Source organism: Salarias fasciatus, chromosome 22, assembly GCF_902148845.1.
Source record: "Salarias fasciatus chromosome 22, fSalaFa1.1, whole genome shotgun sequence".
Taxonomy (NCBI): Eukaryota; Metazoa; Chordata; class Actinopteri; order Blenniiformes; family Blenniidae; genus Salarias; species Salarias fasciatus.
Genome location: NC_043765.1, coordinates 28,131,284 through 28,155,821, shown reverse-complemented (window position 1 = coordinate 28,155,821; position 24,538 = coordinate 28,131,284). Strand labels below are relative to the sequence as shown.

General features: G+C 46.6%; 1 protein-coding gene across 1 annotated transcript in view; it reads right to left on the bottom strand.

Moving 5' to 3' along the window:
* thsd7aa (thrombospondin, type I, domain containing 7Aa) overlaps positions 1-23,748 on the bottom strand; it is a 151,535-nt gene extending 127,787 nt beyond the window's left edge. The window contains exon 1 of the mRNA XM_030120128.1: positions 23,613-23,748. Coding sequence (XP_029975988.1) covers positions 23,613-23,748 — 136 coding nt within the window. The remainder of the gene's footprint in view (positions 1-23,612) is intronic.
* Between the last annotated feature and the right edge of the window lie 790 nt (positions 23,749-24,538).

The following is a 24,538-nucleotide window of genomic DNA, read 5'->3' as shown; positions in this document are numbered from 1 at the left end:
TTTAGTTTGACCTGCACAGAGCGCTGGACGCTGGATTAGAAGGGGAGACAGCAGGACAGCTGTATCTACAACGATTTTATCAGTCAAGTTACTGTCATTCAAAAAGCTCTCAAATGAAAGATTTCAAAATAAACTTCATACCAGCGTTCGCCAAGTTATACAGCATCTTCCTGCATTGAAAATTAAATTTATATTTTACCATGAAAAGTCATCTAGTTGTCTGCATATTAAAGAACCAAACAAATATGGTATGCTTTTTCTGAGTTATTGTAATAATTTAATCATGTTTTATTATTTAAACTGCTGAATTAATACTTTTCCTGAGGCAGCTGAAGCTGAGCACTGAAAACTCGCTGAACTCGGTCGTTTGTTACCGATCCAAAGTCTTCAGACACTTTTACTGACAGATCCAATTAAAGAAAAAACACGTTGACGAAGAAGGAAGTGAAGCGTTGAATGTCTCAGCCTCACTGTAGGGGGCAGTGCTGAGCACAGCGTTTCCTCCTGCCACGTTAAGATGAATTACAGCAGGCGATCGAATCATTTGCCTTAAGAGTTGACTGATGGAGGACGTGAGGAATGGCCACACAGGCAGCAGGATGAGGCTCCAGGCCACCAGGGGGCCCCCAAGGCCACGTGAACTTTGCTCCACAGTAATGTCTGAAAATGGAGCGACTGCAGTGGCCGACCCGGTTAACCCCATCAACCAGCCAGAGGTCAAATTACCATGCCATGTTTGACGGGAGCCTCCCTGGAGGGGAAACGGGACGTGGACCGGCTCAGTGTGGACCAGGCCCGGCGTTTCATTAACTCACTCTTTTTGAAATGCAGATGTAAACTCTGGAGCGAATTACCAATTGGAATAAGTCTTATTTTCTGATAATAGATGCTAAATTCATCCTACTGTAAATATAAAAGCTCAGCGTTAGCATTAGCCGTAGCTGTCAGACCTTCTTCAGGGTCATACTGTCATCCCATTCAACACTGTTTTTCATAGAAGCAACATTTTCAAATCATTTAGTCATCACTTTGTTTTTTAATCAGTTCCTGAACTTGCTTTCAGAATGTTTCGTGCTCGTAACGGAACAGTCCAGAACCGCCACTGGAAACAGGACTCAGAGGGAAAACCAGTAGAACTTTCCTCTCTGGAGCAATGTGAGCCCCGTTTATCCGTCTGGAGAGAAATGAGCTGAAACACTGAATTCATCGTTCTATATGTCGGGAGTCAGGTTCACCTCACGGATTTAACAGTTACAACCATCTTATTTTATGATCTACACTGACAGGACTTTTTTCGACCGAAAGAATAAACTGTAGAATCTTCACGTTCTCCCTGTGCATGTCTGGGTTTTCCTCCAAAACTCCAAAAACACGTTAGAGCCTGATTAGTGACTGTAAATCATGAGTTTGTGCTGTACTGATCCCACCTGATCTGAATCACAAGATTCCACAGTGTCAGAAAAACCACAGCAGGTGGATCAGGAGGCGGTTCCATTTGTCCTCCGTTCCTTCAGCTGATTCAGACTGAGAGGAACTAATCAAAGAAAACATTAACTTCTGATCATCAGGGATTCGTCTGTTAGTTTTATAACTTGTGGGAATATCAAGACCAAGGTTTTTCATTTCATCCTTGTTTGGCTTCCTCTTAAAGTTGGGAATTAAAAAATTGCTCTTGTACGCCACGCTTTTTTTTTTTTATATAATTGATCTCTGAAAGAAACAGCTTCATTTTTCTTAGCTTTGACTTGGAGAGATGCAGAAATGAGGAGTGTGAATTTGACTTCTCATTCTGAATGTTAATCAACCTTCTGAACCTGAACTGATCAGTTTGAATAATTCCTATTAAAATGGCAATCTGTAGCTCCATAAATCCAGACTGGATTTCATTCAGATGAAACATTCTGCTCTGAAATTCATTTTCAGTTTTAACAGATTCAATTTTTTTTTTCTTTTTTGTTCCACACATCTGGGACTTGGCGTCAGGCAAAACTAGTGGAACACAGATGGGACGTCGTCAGTGTTGAGACATCAACACGGTTTCCACACTCATACAAATAGATTTAATTCCAACTGAGAACATTCAGATTCAGATCTTAAAAGCTATTTTTCAAACCAATCAGTTGGTTAAAGTTTTTCACATAAAAGGGATGAATGGTCGAATCTGATCTTCAGGCAATAAAACTATAAATACTAAGCTTTTCATCTGAAGGTCTTTTCACACAGTTTCCAAACTTTACACTTATTTTCTTCCATCTAAGATACTTTCATAAATGAAACAATAAATCCTGTTCTGAAAATGATTTTTATTAATAGAAAATGGATAATATTTAATAAGCTCATCCTCCAGTGTCGGGGTAAATTCTGCGGCCTGACCTGCAGCCGCCACGCCGGACGCCGGCAGTCCAGCTGGCCCTGGCTGTGCCGTGTCGCCCTAAGCTGATTTGCTGGACTTTATTTACCCTTCCTGGCTCTCACGCCTTCTGCAGGTCAGGGCGAGTTCAGAAGAGAGTCTGACCGCCTCGCCGCTGCGTTCGCTCAACGGAGAAAGAGGAGAACTGGTTTCTAAAACGACCATCTTCAGACTGACACGGAGGCAGAATGAGACAAGATGAAGGCAATCACCAGACTGCGGCGGGAAAATAACACACCGTGCATGCTGATGCACGTAAACGAGGGCGCTGATTGGATGGTTTCCTGATTTTGTGCAATTTTGTATAACAGAGGAATGATTTCTGAAGATGCTGTAAATTGTATGTTCACACAAATCCATGCAGTCTGAGTTCATGTTTTACTGTTTCCACCAGAACGGGGTCGTGCCATCGTTTGTTTCATTATGTGTGAGCAGAGATGGAGCTGTGAGTGGAGGGACTGATCAGAGGTTTACAGCAAATACGTCTGAATTTGAAAACAAAAGAAAGAAAGCAATATGCAGATTGAAGATTAGGTACAAGGTGGAAACTGTGGGAAGAAGATAAGCGACACATTCAGAAACATCTAAGAAGATACATCTGAGAGCAGGTGAAGTCGTGAAGTCCACGAATAAAAGTGACGCAGAGGAAGAGAGGGAAGTCCTCCGGCCACAGACCGTCCAACAGGATGCATGAGTTACTGGGTTCCTGCTCCCAGTGTCCCGATCACGACTGGTATCACTGTTGCCTTCATGCCCCACACTCTCTCTCTCTCTTCCCTCAGCCCTTGGTACTTCTCCAGCTTCTCCTGCTCCTTTTTCCTGATGTTCCATCACTTGGGATTGCTCCATCTATCACCACAGCTGTCTTCTGCTGTTCATCCACCACCACTATGTCTGGTTGATTGGCCATCACCTGCTGGTCAGTCTGGATCTGGAAGTCCCACAGGATCTTGGCTCGATTGTTCTGGACCACCTTTGGAGGTGTCTCCCATCTGGACCCTGGGACCTCCAGTCCATACTCGGTACATATGTTCCTGTACACGATGCCCGCTACCTGGTTATGCCGTTCCATGTATGCCTTGCCTGCCAGCATCTGACCCCCTGCTGTGATGGTCTGTACTGTCTCTGGGGCTTCTTGGCACGGTCTGCACCTGGGGTCTTGTTTGGTGTGGTAGATCCCGGCCTATTGATCTTGTGTTAAGGGTCTGTTCTTGTGCAGCCATGATTAGTGCCTCTGTGCTGTCCTTCAGTCCAGCTTTTTCCAGCCACTGGTATGTTTTTCCAATGTCAGCCACTTCTTCAATTTGTCGGTGATGCATCCCATGCAGGGCTTTGTCTGTCCATGATAGCTCCTCTGGCTCCTCCTTACTGGGCTTGGTGTCTGAGGCATTCACTTAGCAGATCATCACTGGGAGCCATCTTCTTGGTATACTCATGGAGGCTCTTGGTTTCCTCCTGGATAGTGGCTCTGACACTCACTAGTCCTCGGCCTCCCTCCTTTCTCTTGGTGTACAGCCTCAGTATGCTGGACTTAGGGTGGAACCCTCCGTGCATTGTAAGGAGCTTTCTTGTCCTGATATCAGTGGCTTGCATTTCTTCCAGTGGCCAGGATATTATGCCAGCAGGGTATCTGATTACTGGTAGGGCGTAGGTGTTTATGGCCTGGATCTTATTTTTGCCATTCAGCTGACTCTTCAGGACCTGTCTGACTCTCTGTAGGTATTTGGCTGTGGCTGACTTTCCAGCTGCCTCTTCATGGTTACCACTTACCTGTGGGATCCCCAGGTGCTTGTAGCTGTCCTGCACATCTGTTATGTTCCCTTCAGGCAGTTCAACTCCTTCAGTTGTGATCACCTTCCCTCTTCTAGATACCATCCTTCCACACTTATCCAGTCCGAATGACATCCCGATGTCATTGCTGTATATCCTGGTGAGGTGAATCAGGGAGTCGATGCCACGGGGTTCAGGCATACATATATATATATATATATATATATATATATATATATACATATATACATAATATACATATATGTAGAGAGAGAGAGAGAGAGAGAGAGAGAGAGAGAGAGAGAGAGAGAGAGAGAGAGAGACGTGCATCAAGCTTTCACTGCTGCACTGCTGATTGGCTGTTGGCCCTGCCGGCTCTGAGTGTAACCAATCGGTGGTGAGGGCGGGAGGATGCTGGAGGCAGAGCAGACTCCAGGCAGAATACTGATCTCTTATCAGCTGCTGGATTTAAAAATACCCCGATAAGCATCGAAATGTGGATTATCGGCGCCGACGGTCTAGTGTGAAGATGAAGCAGCAGATCTTGTATTTCTTTCCAAGAAATGTCTTTCTCTTGTCTTTTCGGTGCTTTGCTACATACATAAATGTATGTCGACACGGATGTGGCTCAGAGCATTGACGAGGTGAACACATTCTCTCAAAGTTTGTTAAGATGAAGTGATGAATGGCAGAACGAGCATCTTTCTGCAGAGAACTGGATCGCTGGCTTGTTAACATGCAGTTTAATCAAGTGTGAAAAGTGAAAACAACCTGTTTGAGGTGAAGCCGTCAAACTTCACCCTCCCCGTCGGCCTTTTTGGGTAAAGTCAAAAACAGACACCAACACTTTGCAATTCCACCTGTCAGGTCGGCCTCCAGAAAATTGCAGCTCTGGAGGAGGACTGGCGTTCAGTGGCGGAGCAGGAGGCCAGGAAGCGCCGGACTGAATGAAGCGGCGTGCAGAGACAGTCTTAATGATGTGACGGTGGGGAGAGGGGTGGCTCTTCTGCGAGCGTCAAATATGTCCCGCTGTTTTATTTCACTGGCCGGTGGTGTGAAACAGATGCACACACACACTCACAGCGTGCAGCGAGGTGAAACCAGCGGCGTTTGCAGACACAGCGTCGTCTCTCCTGCTCTCAACAGGTCAAGCACCAGCGTGTTCTATATTCACAAGAAAATAACATGGAAAGATGAAAAACCGTTAACGTTTCTAAACTCAAAACGGTGGTTCTTCAATCATGTATTTCTCCATCTGGAAGATTTCACTGACTCCTGCGAACACGATGCCTCTGATGGATCCATCAATCGCCTGATCTCGTGTGTGATCTGGGCTTTTAGACGCAGGAGAAGCAGAACACTGTTCAGCATGCGACACAGACATGATCAGCACTGATTCCCACTCGTCTTCCAGTGAATCTTTCGTCCTCTGATCGCCATGAACTCATCGCTGGAGACAGAAAAGACAGAAGCCGCCTGATAAAGGACAAACAGTGAGTGTTCCAGGCACCATGTGGACAGAAAACTTCCCCGACTTCTCTGACTGACAAACTGTTGCTTTTCTGAGTCACAATGAAGACAGAAAAATAAACCCACACCTGCAATTAAGAACTGCACTGCCATGAAACCATCAGTGACCTTTGACATTTGCTGGAGCCGCCTGTGCCGAGGCTGCTCCTGTGTGTGAGCGTATTGATCAGTTGTTGTACCTGCTGTTATCTGGAATGTCATCCTCAGTCTCTGAGCCTCCATGTTGGCGGCTAAACGGCACAAACAGACCCATCACTTCATCTGCACCGTGGCTTCAAACCTCCAGAACCCAGGAGCTGCAGCGTGCAGTGGACCTTTGACCCAAGCCCCCCCCCCAAGAGTTGCTGAGAACGTTCCAGTTCCCGGCTGTTGGTGGTTGAACGCTATTGGTTCTCGTATGTTCGGGGGCGGGGCTTAGCCAAAGGTCAACTGCACACTGTGGCTTTTAAAGGTCATTTAGTGTGATTTACAGGTAATCTCCACAACCTTATCTTGTGAAATTATTTATTTATTGGTGTTTTTTTTTTCTGGCTGTAATCCAACAGTCGACAGACGTTTAACTGAACTCTGCAAACTGACCACACAAACGAACAACGAAAAAGACACAAACCATCCAACAACTGTCCTCTCCCATGTTCCCCTTGCAGTTTCTGAGTAGTTCATGTGATTTTTATGACACATCTTCATCTGAAACTGAGCAGCAAAGCTTGTAAATGAGGGACAGGAGCACGGATCACCCCGTCTCTGTGTTCTCTGAACACTTCCTAAACATCTGCACTCGGGGATTTTCTTCCGAGCTTTGGAATCATTCAACGACAGTTTGAGGAGAGACTGTTTTAACGCTGATATCTTCATCTGGACTAAAGCAGCCATTAGCAGCACGGATTCTGAAGAGGCTGAAACACAGCCTCACCTCAACACGAGCTTTGTTCAGAGCTCATCTGTCCAGAAGGCGGGGCCGAGCGACCCAGGTGTCTTCACACTGCGCAAGATCACATTACAGTGGTGCAAACAACGGTAATGCTCAGCTAATGTTGTTTACAAGACTGATGAGCCTTTTTTCCCCTTAATCCACTTTTATGGCTTTGCAAGACGCAACCTTTGTCTCTGCAAGGAAATCAAGCATTCATCCATTCATCCATTCATTCTCAACAATCATATGATCACCAATCAACAACATGACGTTTTGTTCTCATTTAACATGAAGAAAAATAGCTGGAATCCAAAGCTGTAGCCACTTTAATTCATCTAAAACCTGCTCGGTTTGTTCGTGATTTGCAGGTTATGCTCAAACATCGAGTCAACATCTTCCGGCATCATAAATATCATTTTCCAGACGACCTGCGCCCGGAAGAAATTAAAGAGCCAGCCTTCCAGAGGAGCCGGGACCGCGCTGCCGAGGTCCCACACGGCACAAACCTGATGAGCCGGCGGCGGCGGAGAGGGCCCAGTGGGTTCTGGGTAATGGTGCATTATGGGGAAGAAAGTGAGGAGTGATTTGGAGAAGCGTGCTGTGGGGAGAGCGGCTCGGCGGCCGTGATAAGTGTGATGGATTGACTCCCTTAAAGGAGTCCTGCCAAACGCTTTGTGGTTCTTTCCATTCACACGTTCACATTAAATAGAGAAATACTCTTCATTAATGCTTTCCTTTAAACTGAAATGAGGCTGGTGTCAAATTACCGGGACCAAAGATTTACACACATTTGCTCCTGCTTACAACTGGCATTGTGGCTGAAGCTGCCACGGCGTTTTTCACTCAGCATCACCACTGCGTTGCTTCGCTGCTGTGGAGTTTGACTGTTGGACGATCGATTCAGTGAAGGATGGATGCAGGACTGGTATTTTAGATGTTGGAATTTTTCTAGATTTATTTATTTTGACTCGTTTAGAAATTAGAATTTGTTTGTTTTTCTGTTATTTAGGGACAATTCAGGGTCACCAATGAACCTGTCATGCATGTTTTTGGACCTTGGGAGGAAGCTGGAGCACCAGGAGAGAACATGCAGTCTCCAACCCAGGACCTTTTTGCTGTGAGGCAACAGAGCTGATCATCACTATAACGATGTAATTTATCAGTGTGTACACGTTACTTCCTTCCAAACACAAATGCTATGGCAAAAGAGACATTCTGATGAAAAATACCTGTGTCTTGGAGACAATATGATTCTCACACAAGCCATAACAAAAACTCTCCCACAATTCAAAATAAGTAAATATGTCAAAATAACTAAGGTAATCCTGCTTGTAAATAGAAATAAAAACCATGCAATACTGCAGTATCAGATTACTCTTTGTATCAAGGTAATATAATCAACACAAAATGTAAAGTTCAAAACAAAATATTGAAGCACAGAATTAAATTCAAGTTTCATTAAATTGAGTTTGCGGGTTTTTTTAGAGGCACTCTGAGTGTTAAATGACGATTGAATGAAGATTGCTCATATATTTGATGGCGTGTTGGAGCTCTGATCCAGATGTGTGGATGAGTGATCCTCCCAGCTGATAAGAAAACCTCCTCCCGGTGGGAATGAAGCCAGGGGATCCCTCCCCTCTGTGATTCTCTGTGATCCTCCACCAGGTGAGTCCAGGTAATCAGTCAGCAGCGCGTCTCTCAGCTCCGCTGGACTGGCTTCGGTTCTACTGCTGGGATCCGTGGTTCTTGTGCTGGACCGTCCAACGGACTGTACTCAACATAGTCCTAGGCTTTACTTCTTATTGTCTCATGCTAGCTGTTGCCAAAGCTGTCCGTCCCTGGGAGAGGGATCCCTCCATACTGTGGTTCTCCCCAAGATCTCTTCTTTTCCCACTGGGTTTTTGGAGTTTTTTTTGCCGGATGTGAGGGTCGAAGGCGGTGGTTGCTTCGTTTTGTCTCGTTACTGTGAATCTGACATATTAACATTATGCTTATTCACTGTTTTTATTTTTACCAACCAATGTAACATCTTGAAGCCTCTGAGGCAGCTGTTGTTGTGATGCTGGGCTATACAAAAATAAACTGATTGATTCATTGATTGAAGGAGCCAGCCCGGTGCAGCGGTGCTAGCCTCCAGCTAGCTTAGCCCCGCTGGCTCGGTCCCGGTCCCGGTCCCGGTCCCGGTCCCGGTCCCGGTCCGGGAGCGCAGCTCGACTCACTTCTTCGCGACTCGGTCTGTGGCCAACACTCCCCAGCAGCCCTGTCCATCAAGGAACCGGGATCTGCTCACGCTGGCCCTTACCGGTCCTTCACTCGTCCATGAGACGCGCCGAGACGCTCACTCCACACGGTTCTCATGGACGTCACACTTCCGGTCTGGTGCTCCCTCAAATAGATTCGGCTTCAAACACAATTTTTACACAATTCATGCAATAATGTAATTCTTATTTTCCTTTAATGAACCCCCCCAAAAAAGCACACATTAGTGCCCCATTATAATATTTTAACATGACAGAAAAACTAAATATGCTCCTTCAGAAAAATCATATTACTACAGGTTTTTTTTTTTTTTTTTTTAACATTACATTTTCAGAAAGTTGTTTAAGTAGCCTGTTGTCAACTGGCTGAAGACCACAGCTACAAATGAGGCCTAAAGGCTGAAGTTCCCTTTTTTACTGTGCAGTAAACTTAACGGGACCGTCCACGTAATCAGAAATCACTAAAAGAAACTAACCTCAGTGAAGGCTGTTGGTGCTTTCAAAACCAAACCAACCCAAACTGCTATTCTCCAGCAACACGTCCTCCAGCCCCTTCATGAACCGGGGTCATGCCGGAGCCTTCCTGACGGTGCTCTGACTCATTTATCATCCATCAGCTCTTCCTAATTTCTCCGCACTGAATCAACTTGTTCTGCCTCAGACTGTTATCTTCCGGAGGAAATTGCCTCAAACAGTGACAGTGAGGATGTTTTCCTCGGTGATTTGTGGCTTGAGTTTGACTTCACATTAAGAAGCTGGTGCGATTGGTTGCATTTTCATTTGACTCCTGGTGGCTGGTGGGTTGGGGTGTGTGTGTGTGTGTGTGTGTGTGTGTGCATCGCTGGAGCTGTGCTTGTGTTTTGACTGCAGCGGCCTCCTCAGGGCCTCATTAGGCGGACCGCGACTGCTCTGTGTTTGTGTCTTCCAGGGAGCTGCTGCCTTCAAGACCTGATGAATAAAACAGCGATGAGAGCACTTAAAGCGCTGCTGCTGCTCATATCTTCTAGAATGTTTTCTCATAACGTCGGAGAAATGCTTCACATTCCATGTCTGTTTTTTGGCTCGTACACCTGGTATTAGCATGTGGGTCAGGAGATCAGATCACATGTGGCGAGCCCTGATGCAGACTGGTTTATATCTGACCAGAGACTCACCAAAGGTAGAGCACCGCTGAACCTCAGAGTAAATACAGATAAACGGCGTTCTCCAGGACAGCTGTGGGTTCCTGTTGGGTTTTTACCATCAGCTATCAGCAGCAGCGAGGGAAGCTAAAGGCAGTCGGTCATCAGTCAACAGGAAAACCAGCTGAACCGAAACACTCGTCTCCTCTGCCCGGGCAAACCGCCAGTCTCTGCAGACCGCCATCTTGTCTTCCATAGTTTCTTTTTAAAGTTGAAAATACGGTATAACTCAGACCGATGGGTCCCAGAGCCTCAGGAAGGGGTTCCCATGAAAACACTTGGTGCCTGTTCTCACTTGACTTCATGGCTCGCCAGTTGTGATCTGAACCCTGAAACGCAGGTAGAAGCCAGGTTTATTCCAGTGTTTGCTCTGTTTCGCTCCCTCTGATACGTTCAATTCAATTTTTGATGAATCAAGAATGTGCAAAATAAGGAAATAAATCTGTCTCTCACGGAGCAGCTGGAAGTGAATTGTAAGAACCCCAGCTGATCATTTTTGGACGAACAGGCATGAAATTTAATTCCGAACCAAAAATCATAAAAGTGGATGGCACAGGAGTAAATTCCAGGGTTTTTCTTAATCCATGGAGAGAGCTGCAGATCAAGGTGTTCAGCCTCTGGGGAGCGTTCAGGGGACTGTTTAACAGTGTGCACGTTCATTTCTGCTGATTAAAGTGTGGAAGGAGTCATAGAGTGAGCTGCCTTTAGTTTGTTGAGCAGGAATGAATCTTTCCCTTCTTGTTGGATCGAAACAATGCACACCAGACTGTCAAAACACATCCTTATAATTTCCATCCAGGAAACACAGAGGATCCCATGTGGAGCATGAATATTCATTCAAGCAGAATAAATATTTATAGCTGATTTGCTGAGTTTCCCTAACTTTTTCACATGATGAGATGAGTTTCTTCAGCCGTTTAGATGCACAGGGAATGGGAAACATCGTGAGAGACTTTAAATTTGGTGTGCAGTGGAGTTTATTTTCTCAAATATATTCTACTGAATACACTTAGAGTCTGTTCAATAAATGGAATACATGCTGCAGTCTTACTCTTCCCTCAACTAGGGTTAGCATTGGGCTAATATAAACCCTACAGCTTGCCCTGGACCGCTGGATCTTTCCTGTTGCTGTGTTCAGTCTGAAGTTTTTGATATCTGTTCATCTTCTGAAGAAGATGAGAGGACATGTCACCTTAGGAAGATTCATCCCCTTCATTGGAAACATGTTGGATACTGAGCCGGTATCTCTTAGAGAACACAGATCAACCTATATCTGCTATGGAGTGTTGACACGAGTCACACAAACCTACTTAATGTAAACTGGCGCCCGCTGGTGCTGCTAAGCTAAAGAACGAGATGATACTGATCAGCCTGGGTTGACCGGGACGAATTATCTGCGAGTCAAAACGCATCTGAAGCCTTTAACCGTGGAGACGCCATCTGTATGCAAACAGTGAGTCTGCTTGTTAAAGCAGCCGTGGAGGCAGGTTCACCGTTCAGGCTTCAACAAATACAGTGGAAACAGAGGAAATGTGCTTTCTCCTTCAAATCCGTGTTGAAATTTCCTCCTGCGCCGCCTGTGCCTCTCCCCCTCGCCGTCGCATTCCCATCTCGCTTCACAGTTCTGACAGCCAGAGGTGAATCTCTGCTCGTGTCAGCTTCCTGGCTATTTATACCGCATCGCACGGAGCTAAACCCGTCCCCGGCATCATTATCTGTACGTGTGAGTCATTAGGGGTCTGCGCATCCAGACGCCGCGCGAGAATAATGCTGCTCCTGGTCAATCAAACGCTATTTCAAGCAGGTTATCATAATTTAAATGAGCGAGCGGCTGATGGGGCACAGAGCCAGAGAGCGGCGTGAACACAGGTGACGACAGCAGAGCTGAATCCGAGAGGAAAACCGATTCAACAGAACAGCAGCTGATTGAGGCACTGCGTGAAACAGAAGAGAGGTGTATAAAATGAGCTATAAAGACACAATAAAGCAGCTTTTTAAACCTTAGAGAAGAAGGAGGAGAGGGAGAGGAAGCACGGCCATGAAAAGCTCTTTATGCGTCTTAGGCCGATCCCGTGGCAGCTTTCCCAGCTAGCAGAGCCGCGCGGCTAGCACGAGCTCCCCGGGAGGAAACCAGGGTTCATCTGGGAGCACGGTCACGGCTAATCACTGTGATGTGGTTCATTTGGATGGAACCGCTCGCTCCTCACGTTTCGTGGCTGATGGCTTTTTCATCGCTGACAGGACGGGAAGGAATGAAGACATCTGACGGGTTTTGATATTTGTCGGGCCTGCACACTCAGGAAAGCACTGACGTGAATGCTAAACGACCAGAGCAGGACTGGCAGGTAAACCACAAACATGTCAAAAACAAGCTGCCTTATTAGTTTAAAGTTAGATTCAGTCATGGAGCTTTTCACGGTTCACTCCAGCAAAGGAAGAATCACACTCTGCATGCAGGAAAGCTCGTGTTTTAGCTCGATTCAGCATTACTCAGCAGTTTTAACCTGAAGCTCGGAGGAAACCTCTGGCCTGGTAGGCAGCTGGAATCAGCTGATTGCACGAAAACGACGTGACGACTGGCCAAACGTCTGGATCCTCCCCTCCACTCTGTCACAACACCTGTAACATCTGCACTGAAAGCCTGTGCAGATCACCGATAGAATCTGCAATAAAAGAGCAGAAAAACAACTCGGAGTGACAGAAAACGCTCCAGAGGAGCCGGGTGCTGCTCGGGGAACATTCCATACAGTCCATCAGGCTCTGCTTTATAAACACGCTGTATTGAAGTAAACACAGTTAATCTCAATTAATCGCGTTTTGAACTGCATGTTTAACATTCTGTTTTGCATTTCAAAGCCATTTTAAGTCCCTAATGTAAAACATTCATCATTTTAAACAGGAAGTGACAGTGCTGCATCATCTAATTTAAATTCTGCCAATCTCCATGAATTTTTTGTCAACTTGTGGTGATCGGAAGAAATTGCATCACAACTTCCAGATTGACTGATTTCTTACCAGACTGTCTTAATTAGGAATCAAATGAATAAAAAGAAAGAATTTCCTTTTAGAACTTCTTGGATTTTCCTTCAAAATAAAGTGCCGTATAGACGAACGTCATACAATGACGACAACAAATACAGATTTCAAATTAAAAATCAAGCCCTAAGCCTGGCTCTGTTAATACTAATTAATACCAATATAGAAAATGAATCTTACATTAACGAATTATGACTAATGCAATTAACTCTGACAGTGTTAATGTATACAAAACGATCAACCTGAGTTTTTTTAATAAGTCCTGTGCCTGTAAATCTGTCATCAGTCCATGTTTGGACCGACACAGAGTCACACAACGAAATGTTTTTACACTTTGTGAAGAAACTCGATAACGGTACGCCCACACAGGGAGAACATGCTAACTCCAACATGCACGCTCATCAAGCCCCATCAAATGCTTTTTTTTTTTTCTTTCTTTTTCCAAATGTTTCCTCAACAGAATATAAATCAGATGCCAGTCGTCCCGCAGGCTGAGACTGGTCTGGGCGGGAGCCGGACACCTCGAGCCTCGGGACCGGACCATGACCCACTTCTCCGGCGGACCTGTGATCACTTCAGCGCAGCGCGGCCATCAGGTGTGTTTGTCTACCGTCTGATTGTTTCAACACTTCCCAACCCTGGAAGTGCAAAACAACGCTGCTCCCGGGGGCCATCAGGCTCTTCAGACGGGCGCCCTTGTTGCGCCCTTGTTAGTAATAGTCCGCCCTGTGTGTCTGTACACTCATTTATCAGCAGAAACTGGCATGTGCGTGTGTGCGTGTGTGCGTGTGTGTGTGTGTTGTTCTGACGGGCCTCTCGTCACTCAGCTGTGGAGTGGTACCCAGATTACGAGCAGAGCCACTCCTGGGTAATTACTCAGCCTGGCCGTGTCCGGCGCCTCTGGCAGCAGCTCTCCTCCCCCAACGTCCACCAAGCACACACACACATCCCGCACAAAGCCCGTCCTCCTGCCTGAGTGTGTGTGTGTTCACACAGCGAGTGTGTCTATAGCTGTTTATAGGAGAAACAAACGCAGGGAGGCGGGAGCGTGAAGAATCACGCTGTCACCCGGCTTTTGTGACGGCGTCGGGGTTCTTAAGCGCCGCCATTAGGAACTCTTTTTTTTACCCGTCGAGTGAGAGAGCGGAGAGGCGAGCGTTAGCGGGGATTACAGAGATGATTAGACAGCTGAAAGACAAACAAAGAGCCGGAGTCGGGCACCTGTGTTTGCGAGCGCCGGCGCCCCGCCTCCACCTGCAGCCGCCCGCCAGGCACAGCCCAACAGCTGGATCCTGAAGACTGTCTGAGAATGATGGCTGCCTCCACAGAACTCTGTCAGATCTGTGTTTTGCGCGGCGATCACGTCTCTTTTAATCACTCCAGATCGTCCATATGTGGAAACTGAGCATTTCACAGGATGAAAAGAGGATGTTTTCCTCTGAAGCTGCACATGGCGTCACATGGTCCCGTCAATACAGAACGGTGTTTTGGGAACAAGAGTTTCTGTTCCGCCACAATGAAATGAGATTATCAACGGAGTCGGCTCAAATCAAAGAACGAACTGTGATTGTGGAAAACACTTTCAGCGACTGGGCGTCTACCTTGTGAGGTTCTGATTGGAGTAGCACTTGAAATGTTGTGGTTAACAATAGAGAAAAGGCGGCGTGCAGCCCTTCAGCCAGAAGAGGGCCCGGCTGGTGATTGTAGGAGTTCCTGCAGCTATTAAGGAGTAATTCCACTTTATTGCTACCTAGAGTGCTTCCCATTTAGCTAAATCCTGGACTGTAGCTGTAAAGACTCAGTGAACGAATCAGGAAGGAGGATTATTACCGAACAACAGAGAAATTAGTTACTTTGATTAGTGCTTAATATCTCCAAATGTGAGGATTTCCTTGAAATGCTCTCCAGTCGTCTGGTGCTGAATGAAAGCGCATGAGAACAGGCTGAGTCGCTCATTTCTGCTCAGTGTTCTCCATGAAGAAGCACAGAATCCTCTGCCCGAAGAGCAGCATTCAGTCTGCAGCATGAGTCCAACCTTCGCTGTCAACCTGACGGGAATCCCACCCGGTTCTGAAGCACAACGCAAGATTCTCCTGAGCAGCTTACAGTGTGAAGGGTCTAAGCCTCCAAATCTGATGAGTATTAAGTACTGAAGATCTCAAAGGCGACTGGATAAGCTGATAGCAATGAGACTCGCTTCGCTTATATCCATCACTGAAACGTGTTCCCCGAGTGAACCAGCTGACTGTGTGGCCAACACGCCGAGCACCAAAACCTCCCACAGTCCGAAACGGTCTGAACTCTCAGGGACAATTCTAGCACACATTAATTATTGTTCATTTCATCAAATATCTAAAGAAGATTCTTAAAGAATCGTTAAGTCAGAGTTAAATAAGGATGGTACCGTTGAAATCGGCAGGTTCTTAGCTTTCAAATGACAAGCTGTTTGTTTGTCTACGACGAAGCATCGGAGAAGTAGCAACGGAAATGTGGAGAGTGGGATGACTTTCTAATGCGACTCAGATTTTGATATTTGATCGTTTATATGCCTGGTGTTTGACTTGTGTTTGGTATATGTGAAAATGACTGACATGTGCTTGTAGCAGAGTTTCTTCTGTTTAATTTGATGTGCAATATGACTATGTTGTTTCATAATTAGCACAGCGTTGTACGTCTTTTGCTGTGGTGCGTCTGAACGTCCCCCAATTGGGGGACCTTGGAGTTCTAGAGGCTAAAAACAGGACCTCGATCCGTTCAAACCAGACTTTAACACCTTAGCACTGTACTGTGAGGAGCTCTGATTCCAGTAATCTGTCACAAATACAACAGAAACTCTGATCAGTTCAGGTTAAAACTGGCCTTCATGTCCTCAGAATTATAATTTGTTGTTGAAATTTCATCTATTTTTTCTTAATTGATCTGATGGAGACACTAAAAATCCAGAATAAACTCTCTTGGCCACTTGGAACCGTTTGACAAAAACATGTTGATGATAATCAGTTCATTCTCTGAAGCTGTCACGTTCGTCTTTATCGGTTTATTTTAATGTTTCCATATTTCAGAGCAGTCGTCGTCCCAGTGACGCATTTCTATCTATGATTAATCGAGCTACGTCACCGGTGTCTGACGTTTAATCCAGTGGCCCTCCACTTCACCTGCAGCCTGTCTCACACACACACACACACACACACACACACACACTGGTGTAAATGGCTGAATTAAGCACTTGACACTTGATCTGTTGAAGCTGCTATATTTCAACCTTGGTCCCGGCCTCCTTTTTACTTTCCGTACCCTCTGGAGACCCCTCTCAGCTCCGGGGTCAAAGGTGGCCTTGAGAGAGGAGGGTGGGGTGACGGGGACGTGTGTGATAGGGGGTTTGGAAAGTGGAGGAGGAACAAAGAGCGGGCCATGTGACTCAAGGTGAAGCCTCTTGGCTCTTTTGTGCACCGCATGGACACAAGCGTCTGCAGAGAGATGCACCACGAGCGAGGACAATGCCTTGTGTTTCCTCGGAGTGTGTGTGTGGCTGTGTGTGTGTGTGTGTGTGTGTGTTATCGGGCCCTAAATAGCCTTCATTCAGCAGCTCTTTTTGAGGCCTGCTGGGTCTGGACAGGCGAGCAGCCCCGCTCATTACCATCGGGCATCGCTCTCGATTGTTCGGCTCTGCCGGGGTCTTTGTTGTCCCGGCGCTCGTCCCTGCGGTGCGTGCCGGCAGCGCTGGGGACCAGTTGGCACCATATTTTAGGATTTTGCACCAACAGCTGTTTTAAAAGAAGCCTGAAGGAAAAGCTTTACGATGCAGCAAGAAACGTGTGTTTCACATAAAGTTAAAATCAGTCAGATAGGATTCAGCTCAAGCTCTACGTGGAGACATTGGACACTACTTCAAAGAGTTAGATGGACAGAACTGATTTGCATAGCACCACTGATACGCAAGGCAATTCAAAGTGCTTTCAAAGGAAAAGGAAAAACATAAAATTAAATTAAAATCATGGCAAGAAAACAAGATATTATTTAATAGGAAATATGCAATTGAAAAGGACAATAAACAGTTGAAATTTTTTAAATAAGTGAAGAGAAATTAATTTAGAAGCTTGAACTGCTGCGTTTTTCCTCATGTTGGTATTTAGCATCTCAAATAAGACACAAATATGACTTCCTGTGGTCAGAGAGGCCCAAACGGTGCCTTCACAAACAACGGACCTGCTCTGCACAGCCAACATAGACATAACACTTCACTTCATTAATTATAAAATAATAAAAGCAAATAAAAGGATTTCAAGACATCAACTTTACTTAGCGCTTCTCCTATATTGGTATTTGGAATCCAGAATTGCCCACAAATATTACATCCAATCACCAGGTACTTTTACAAATAAGAATCCAACATAGAAATCATAACTCTCTACATGAGAGGAGGAAGCGCTCCACTGCCAGACTTTAATCTGCGATTCGTTTCAAGCAGCAGTTTTCTGCTCCGGCAGCTTCCGTCCGTCGGCTGGTCGGGATCATTGCACAGGCGCCAGAGGTGATGCGGGAAAACAAAAAGACAGCAACATCACGGCAGCAAACGCTCGCGGTCAGATGATCAGACAAGTTGCTAAAACTGTTCAAGAAGTGTTTTCACTCCCAGTTAGAGCCAGAAAGGAGGACCAGGCAGGCGGCGCCGAGCGGCTCTGTGAATTGCGATATTTGACAGTTTGGCTCATCGTTTCACAGCTTGTCTTTTTCCTTGTTATTTTTCTGTCTGATGTTTCTCCACTTGTCCCCTTCAGTAATATCACTTAGCATGTGATGTTCACCACTTCAGCATGTTTTTGTTTTTATATCTGGCAATCTTCCTCTGAAATGACAAAGCAGATTAGTTGCAGAGACGTTGCACCAAAACAGGCTTGATTGAAGCGGCGTCTTTCGCCCAAGGAGTCGACGGGGTCGGATTAGTTTGTACGCCATGGCTCATTGAAACAATGCTTCCTTTTGAACGTGATGAAATGAAAAGCAAGTGTCTTATTCGTGTCTTTGATATATAATGGAGGAAAGGATCATTTAGAGCTCCTCCTTTCCACATCTTCTGAGAGCGACTGGGATGGATTTGTCGGGAAGAGCCTGGATTGTAGGATTTCTTTCATTTTGATCTCAAACTGATTCCCGTGGTTGTCTTTCAGTGGACCGCACTGACCTTGGAGCAAAACAAGCAAGGTTATTTGAGAAAGTTTGAAGGAAAATTCCAGATTAGTTTCTTGAAGGTGAGAACAGTCAGCACCTCGTGACTACATGTGCAAACAGCGTTAGGAAGCTTAGATCCGTTGGGCGGAAGCCAATCCCCCTCCAAGCTGCTGCAGGAGCATCGTGTGAAGAGGAGACAAAGAGCCAAAGAAAACCTGAACTTTAAGGTCAAGGTACATCACTGTCTGATGGGATTATCTGTCACTTTTGGCGACGCAGAGGGAAGAGGGAGCCGTCCGGCTCCACGGCTGAAGGAAAACGAAAATGCCAGTCTGGACTTCGGTGAAAATCATATTGACAAGCAGCGTCGCTTCTGGGAGAGTTTCTTTCACACAGACGAGCCACAACTGGGTTTTTTTAGAAGTCACATTGAGTCTTGTGTTCACAGATGACAAAATGAACCTTTACAAGAGACAGGGGTTTCCTTTTGCAGGCCTTGTTTTGACAGCTCGGACTGCTTTGCTGCGTCCTGAAGGCTGACCTGAATCTGTGAAGGGCAGACTGAAACGCTGAGACTGACATTTCATTTACAGCAGCAACATTCAATGAACTAGCACTCAAAGTTTTCCCATTGTAGTAGAACATGGTTACAAGACAATTTGGAGTGAAAAGGAATGTCCAGAAGCAAAACACTGACGCTGAGTCGGCCTCTATGGGCGACAACTGGAACCCGACACAACATGGACGTGTTGAGGCTCCCACAGACCGGATCACACCAAAACTGATAATCCATGTCCTCTTAACACTGTTCAGGATGAGCCCAGATAATTATGAAGGGCAGGGTCCAGCTGGACAGGAGAGCACAGGAACACCTGGACAGGTCTCTCGTCCAGAGTATTCACAGAGTGACAGTCAACCCCACACACATGCATGTTTTTGGACAGTAGGAAGAAACCAGAGTGCACCATGGGAACCAGAACATGCAGTCTTCCAATTTTGATTAGGTTCCTCCTATTTCTAAGTCCCTGAGTCTCAAGGCATGAGAGAGGAATCTCTGAATGGGCTATGGTTAAATGCGTGTGCCATCACTTGTTTGTTTGTGACGATCGACCGGCACTCACCCTATATCATCTGGGATCAGCTCCTGCTACCACTGACCCTGGTTCAGTTACAGTGGAATCATAGATTAATAGCTAATCTTGTACAAATACCTTGTGTTGGCCATAGATCTAGCTCGGACTAGCCTATGACCAAACTCAAGACCCTAAAACTGTGTTTTAAGTAGTGATACGTTTTACTGTATTCTCTGAAACTAAAAAATTGGTGATCATTTCCTGTCATCTGATGTATATCAGATCCCATTCTTAATTTTTATTGCTAATTATTATTGATAAGCAAGCTATTCAAGAAGTTAATTCTTTCATGTTCCAAGCCACTTTGTCCTTTTCAGGGTCACGGGGGACCACTGGAGCCAATCCCAGCTGTTTTGGGCAAGTGTACGGTCCACCAGTCTGTCACAAGGCCAACACTGACGAACAGACAACCTGGGGGTAATTCAGGGTGACCAATAAACCTGACATGCATATTTTTGGCCCATGAGTGAAAGCCAGAGTACCACACACACACACAGAAATATGACGCTGGTATTTGAACCCAGAACCTTCTTGCTGTGAGGCAAGTGTGCTAATCTCTGTGTCATCGTGTATTTGTTCACTATTAAAGCAGGATCTAACCGAAACCTTTCTTTTTTTCAGACAAGGAGGACGTTATGACTGACTGATGCTGACTCAATGCTCTTGTGTTGAGTTGCACGTCTTCAAAATGCATTCCTCATGACAGCAATTGCAAAAAGCCCCTGGTGTTCAAAGCTAAATTCACATATTTAATCATCATTCACTTCCCTATTCCAACTCACAGGAAGCAAAAAACCCTGCATATCATCATGCAAACTCCATTCAGAGGAGTAAATCAAACTAATCCCCAGCCGTCTGTCTGCAGCTTCCAAGCTCCAAACGCTTCGACAGTGCAAGCAAAGCGCCTGCCAGAAGACGCCGAGCCGTGCCAGATCACACATTGTCACAGAATTCCACACATATGCAGGTAGCGTTTTGGGGGGGGGGGGGGGGGGGTGGGGGTGGGGGGTACGAAGACACAAAAGTCATCTTGATGGTGCAGTTTGTGGTTTGGTTACACATCCGCCTCACTAATGTTCCACAGGGGATGATTAAATGGATTAAATACTAATATTTCCATAGTGCATTTAGTGAAATTGTACTCTTCCCCCCCGCAGCACTTCCTCACTTATTGCAGGGAACATCAGTCTCTTGAGAACCCCCCCCCCCCCCTTTCCACATCACTCCTGAGGCTGCTTTCAGCCGCCCGTCTGCACCGGGGGTGTCTATGTAGCTAATTTGTTGCTGTGAAAGGAATTACTCTCCGCTAAATAATTCCTGTTTTGAGATCTCAGCAGACAGCCACCCGCACGGCGGCGGCGAGCACGTGGCGAGGGATCACAGCGCTGGGATCTCACCGAAATGTCACATCAAAGCCCAGCGCACAACAACAACAACAACAACAAACAAAAAATTGGTACGCCGCTATTATTGTCAACAAGCACTGGCACCATCCTGTCACGGAGCCAGAGCACCACTGGGGAGCCAGGAGCCGACACACTTAGGCCAAGAGGAGGCGCACACACACACACACACACACGCGCACATGTCTACACTGTATCTAGGTTAACTTTGTCTGGCCAATCTGCTCTGGTTTTTCTACCCTTAATCTCCTCCCCTGCTTTAACGCGGTGGGAGGTACAGCACGTAATACCACCGGATTTCCATTCCTCTGCACAGGGTGTGAACAATGAGGCTGGTAAACAACAACAAACCAGACAGGAGTCAAATAAACCATCAATACAGGCAGAACAATGTGGAATCTATAGAGAATGTGACCTATTTCTACTTTTTCCCCAGTTGATTTTGATTGTTTGGATTTTTTTTGCTGCCAAAAGGTAGATAGTTTTTACATAAAAATAGCACTTATTCAACCACTCCCACACAATTAAACAGAAAAATAAGAACAGTAACCACCAAACACTGGTACGCTAGGCATCAAACAATTGTTTTACCAAGTTCAGTCAAAAGGAATTCTTTATCTCTTTGCAATGAGGGTATTCATTATTATACTCCTAAGAAACTCAACTTGATTTGAACCTTTGCTTTTTCAAAATGTCCACGTTTGTGACAGGTGTCAAATTACCAGTACGGCCCCATTGACATTGAAGCCGTGACCTTCGTCAAACTGCATGTGATCAGCTGATCCAATCACCACTCCTGATGTCTTCGCCTCGTCTTTGAGTTGCATTAGTAAGATTTTTACATTCGATAATTTGGTTCTGTGGCAAAATAGAGAAACAAGTGGGTCAAGAGCCTGGTGCCAAATTACAAATTACAAAACTTTGAGAGAAAAGCCAAAGAGAAAATCATCAGCCTGAAAGTAAGAGAGTTTGAAATATTGGCTCACAAGTCAAACTAAATATTTGACCTTTTTTGTGAGAGGAAAGTACCGAATCCATTTTGGAGCAAAGCAGCGTTCAGCATCTTCCATTGGCCGGCCAGTCTCCTAGCAATCTCACCATCCAGCATCCTCACAGAGCTGAAGAGGCGCTGCGCTCACTGCAGGACGTAACGCCGCGCCGCACGCTGACTTTTCACATGTGGGGCGCTCCACTCGGAAAACACAGCCTTGTTAAGCGAGCCCAGAGCGGCCGTGGAGATTCCCACGTGGCTGTCGCTGCAGCTCCAACCCCTTTTCCTCAGCCTCATCTGCACCTCGTCTGCACTGATGGAAAACATCCACTCCGGTGACCTCCCGGCTCGGGGTGTTGACATCTGGAGTGTCGACATCGCAGATGGTGGAAATCATCGTCACTCCTCCAGCAGACAATAGGCAGCACTAAACTAATTAAAGTGGTTAAAAGAGGGCCTTATTAGCGTCCGCCCACACAGCCACCACACACAGCAACACACACGTATCTTGAAAATGAGCATCCGCATGCAAAGAGTCCATACCGACGGCCTGTAAAGGAAACACCGTTTGGTGTTTGAGGTTTTAATTGAAGTTGGACTGAGGATGACGAGAGCATGTGGTGCAAACAAGCGCGAGCTGCAGCGTAGATTAGATTTAAGACTCCACCCTGGGCCGGCATCGATCCAACACAGGTTGAGCTGTATTGCCCGGGCGATGCCCATTGATCAGCCTTTACTGGTTGTGGTGATGCTGATAGTGTTGTTGGGGGAGGGGGGGGGGGTTGCAGTTATCCCAGTAAGACCAGTACATTGATCCAGCGAGGGGAAAGAGCAGCTTCACACAGCAGAGAAAAAGAACATTGATCTCCGGTCGCAACCCCAAAGGGCACTTCTGTCCCGATAGGGGTCGAAAGGAGATACACCCACCGCGCCCCCCTCTCTCTTTTACTCCCATCCCCCCCCCCCCCTCCGCTCTGCTCAATGAAACATGCGTCAGTATTGTGTCCTTCTGACCATGTGCTTGCTCTCTCATAGCGTACAATCCCTTTGGCCGGTGGGAGGCACCACCCAAAAAAAGCAGCAGCCAGAGCAGCGTGTGTGTGTGTGTGTGTGTGTGTGTGTGTGTGTGTGTGGGGGGGGTACTGGCAGGTTGGGGGGGGGGGTTCTTGTATTGTATTGCTACTGTACTCCGCAAGACTCCAGTTCAACTCATCAACGGCCACCTCCGGGGATTCCTCAAACACTCGCATCAGCACCACAAAAAGAAAAATACTCCAGGCTGTTTACCATGCGTCCTCCGGCCCAGTGCCTTTCCTCGCTCACAAAAGCGCCACATGCACCACCTCTCATCAATTGCACACGTGTCAAACAGTGATAAATGAGTCCAATAGCCCAGGAGTCCCAGCTGCCTCGGCTCGGAACCCCGTTCGAAGGGCGCCGGTGAGACCCTCACTTCAGGGACTGCAGTAAATGCAAAACCACACTCTACTGTAGCAAGATGGCTCCAGCGCATCCACCTCTGGCACATGCAGTGGAAAAACGGTCGGAGAGAAACTTTTTTTTGTACAAATGAAGGACTATGTGGTTTCAAGAGAATTTGTTGCCAGAAAAGCAAGAGATAGCAAGGCTGAGCAAGTTCAGCGGCTTTCCTCGAGCCCTGATATGTACACAAACATTTACTCATCCGGTTAATATTTAATCGAGAGCGCGAGAGGAGTAAGCGGATGGGACCTCCATCCATTCAGCAACTCAGCATCTCCAGGAATCAGGGGGAGGCGATGGAGCGAGAGCGAGGGAGGGAAGAAGAGCAGACCGTACCTGTTTGCCATATGTAGAGAGGTTTAGATTCCCCCGCCGTTTGTGCATCCAGTCCCCAGACGGAGGAAAAGAGCAGCGCTAGCCTCCACAGAGAGGGGAGCGGCGACCCCACGGCGGCTCTGCCGGCCAGCCCCATGGCCACCACCGCTCGGGCAAACTGTACCGGACTTCCCCCCCAGTGCAGGGGACAGGGCAAGGGGAGAAAACACACACACACACACACGCAAGCTGGACTCAAGTGTGTGCTTTTGTTGCTTTCTGGCTTTGTCCGAGCCGGCGTGTCCAAGAATAAATAATCCTTTTACGGGCGTAAGACGCACTCCTCTTCCTCTCCCGGTTCGTCCCTGCGCTCTCCCCGGGCTTCTCAGCTTGGGTCGTAATAAAACAAGGAACAATAGATCCCTCAGCCCAGCCTGCTGCTGCTGCTGCTGCTGCTGCTGCTGTACGCCGGGTTGATGCAGCACCTCCCTCCCTCCCTCCCTCCCTCCCTCTCTCTCTCTCTCTCTCTCTCTCTCTCGTTACACACAGGCACATGCACACACGCCCACCCTCTCCATCCTCCCTCCCTCCCTCCCTTCCCACCCCTCGCTCATCTCTCTCATGCCGTTTTCAAAGCGGTTCTGGGCTCTGATCGAAGCAGACAGCTGGATCAAGCAGGTGGAGATGTGTTTGTGTGTTTGTTGGTGGGGAAATAAACAAGATGCCGGCTTAAAAGACGCAAAACACCACTCAAAAAAATGCAAATCCGTAACACGATGCAGACGATGCGGAGGCAGTTTCTTGCATATAAAAAGAGCATTTTGATGTTGAATTAGAGGGTTTTTCTAATTCACGTCAGGAGCTAGGGCTTACAGAGACCCTAATATGCCGACTTTCATGGTTTTTGCCACATAAGAGCTCCAGAGAAGATTTTGTGTATTATCATT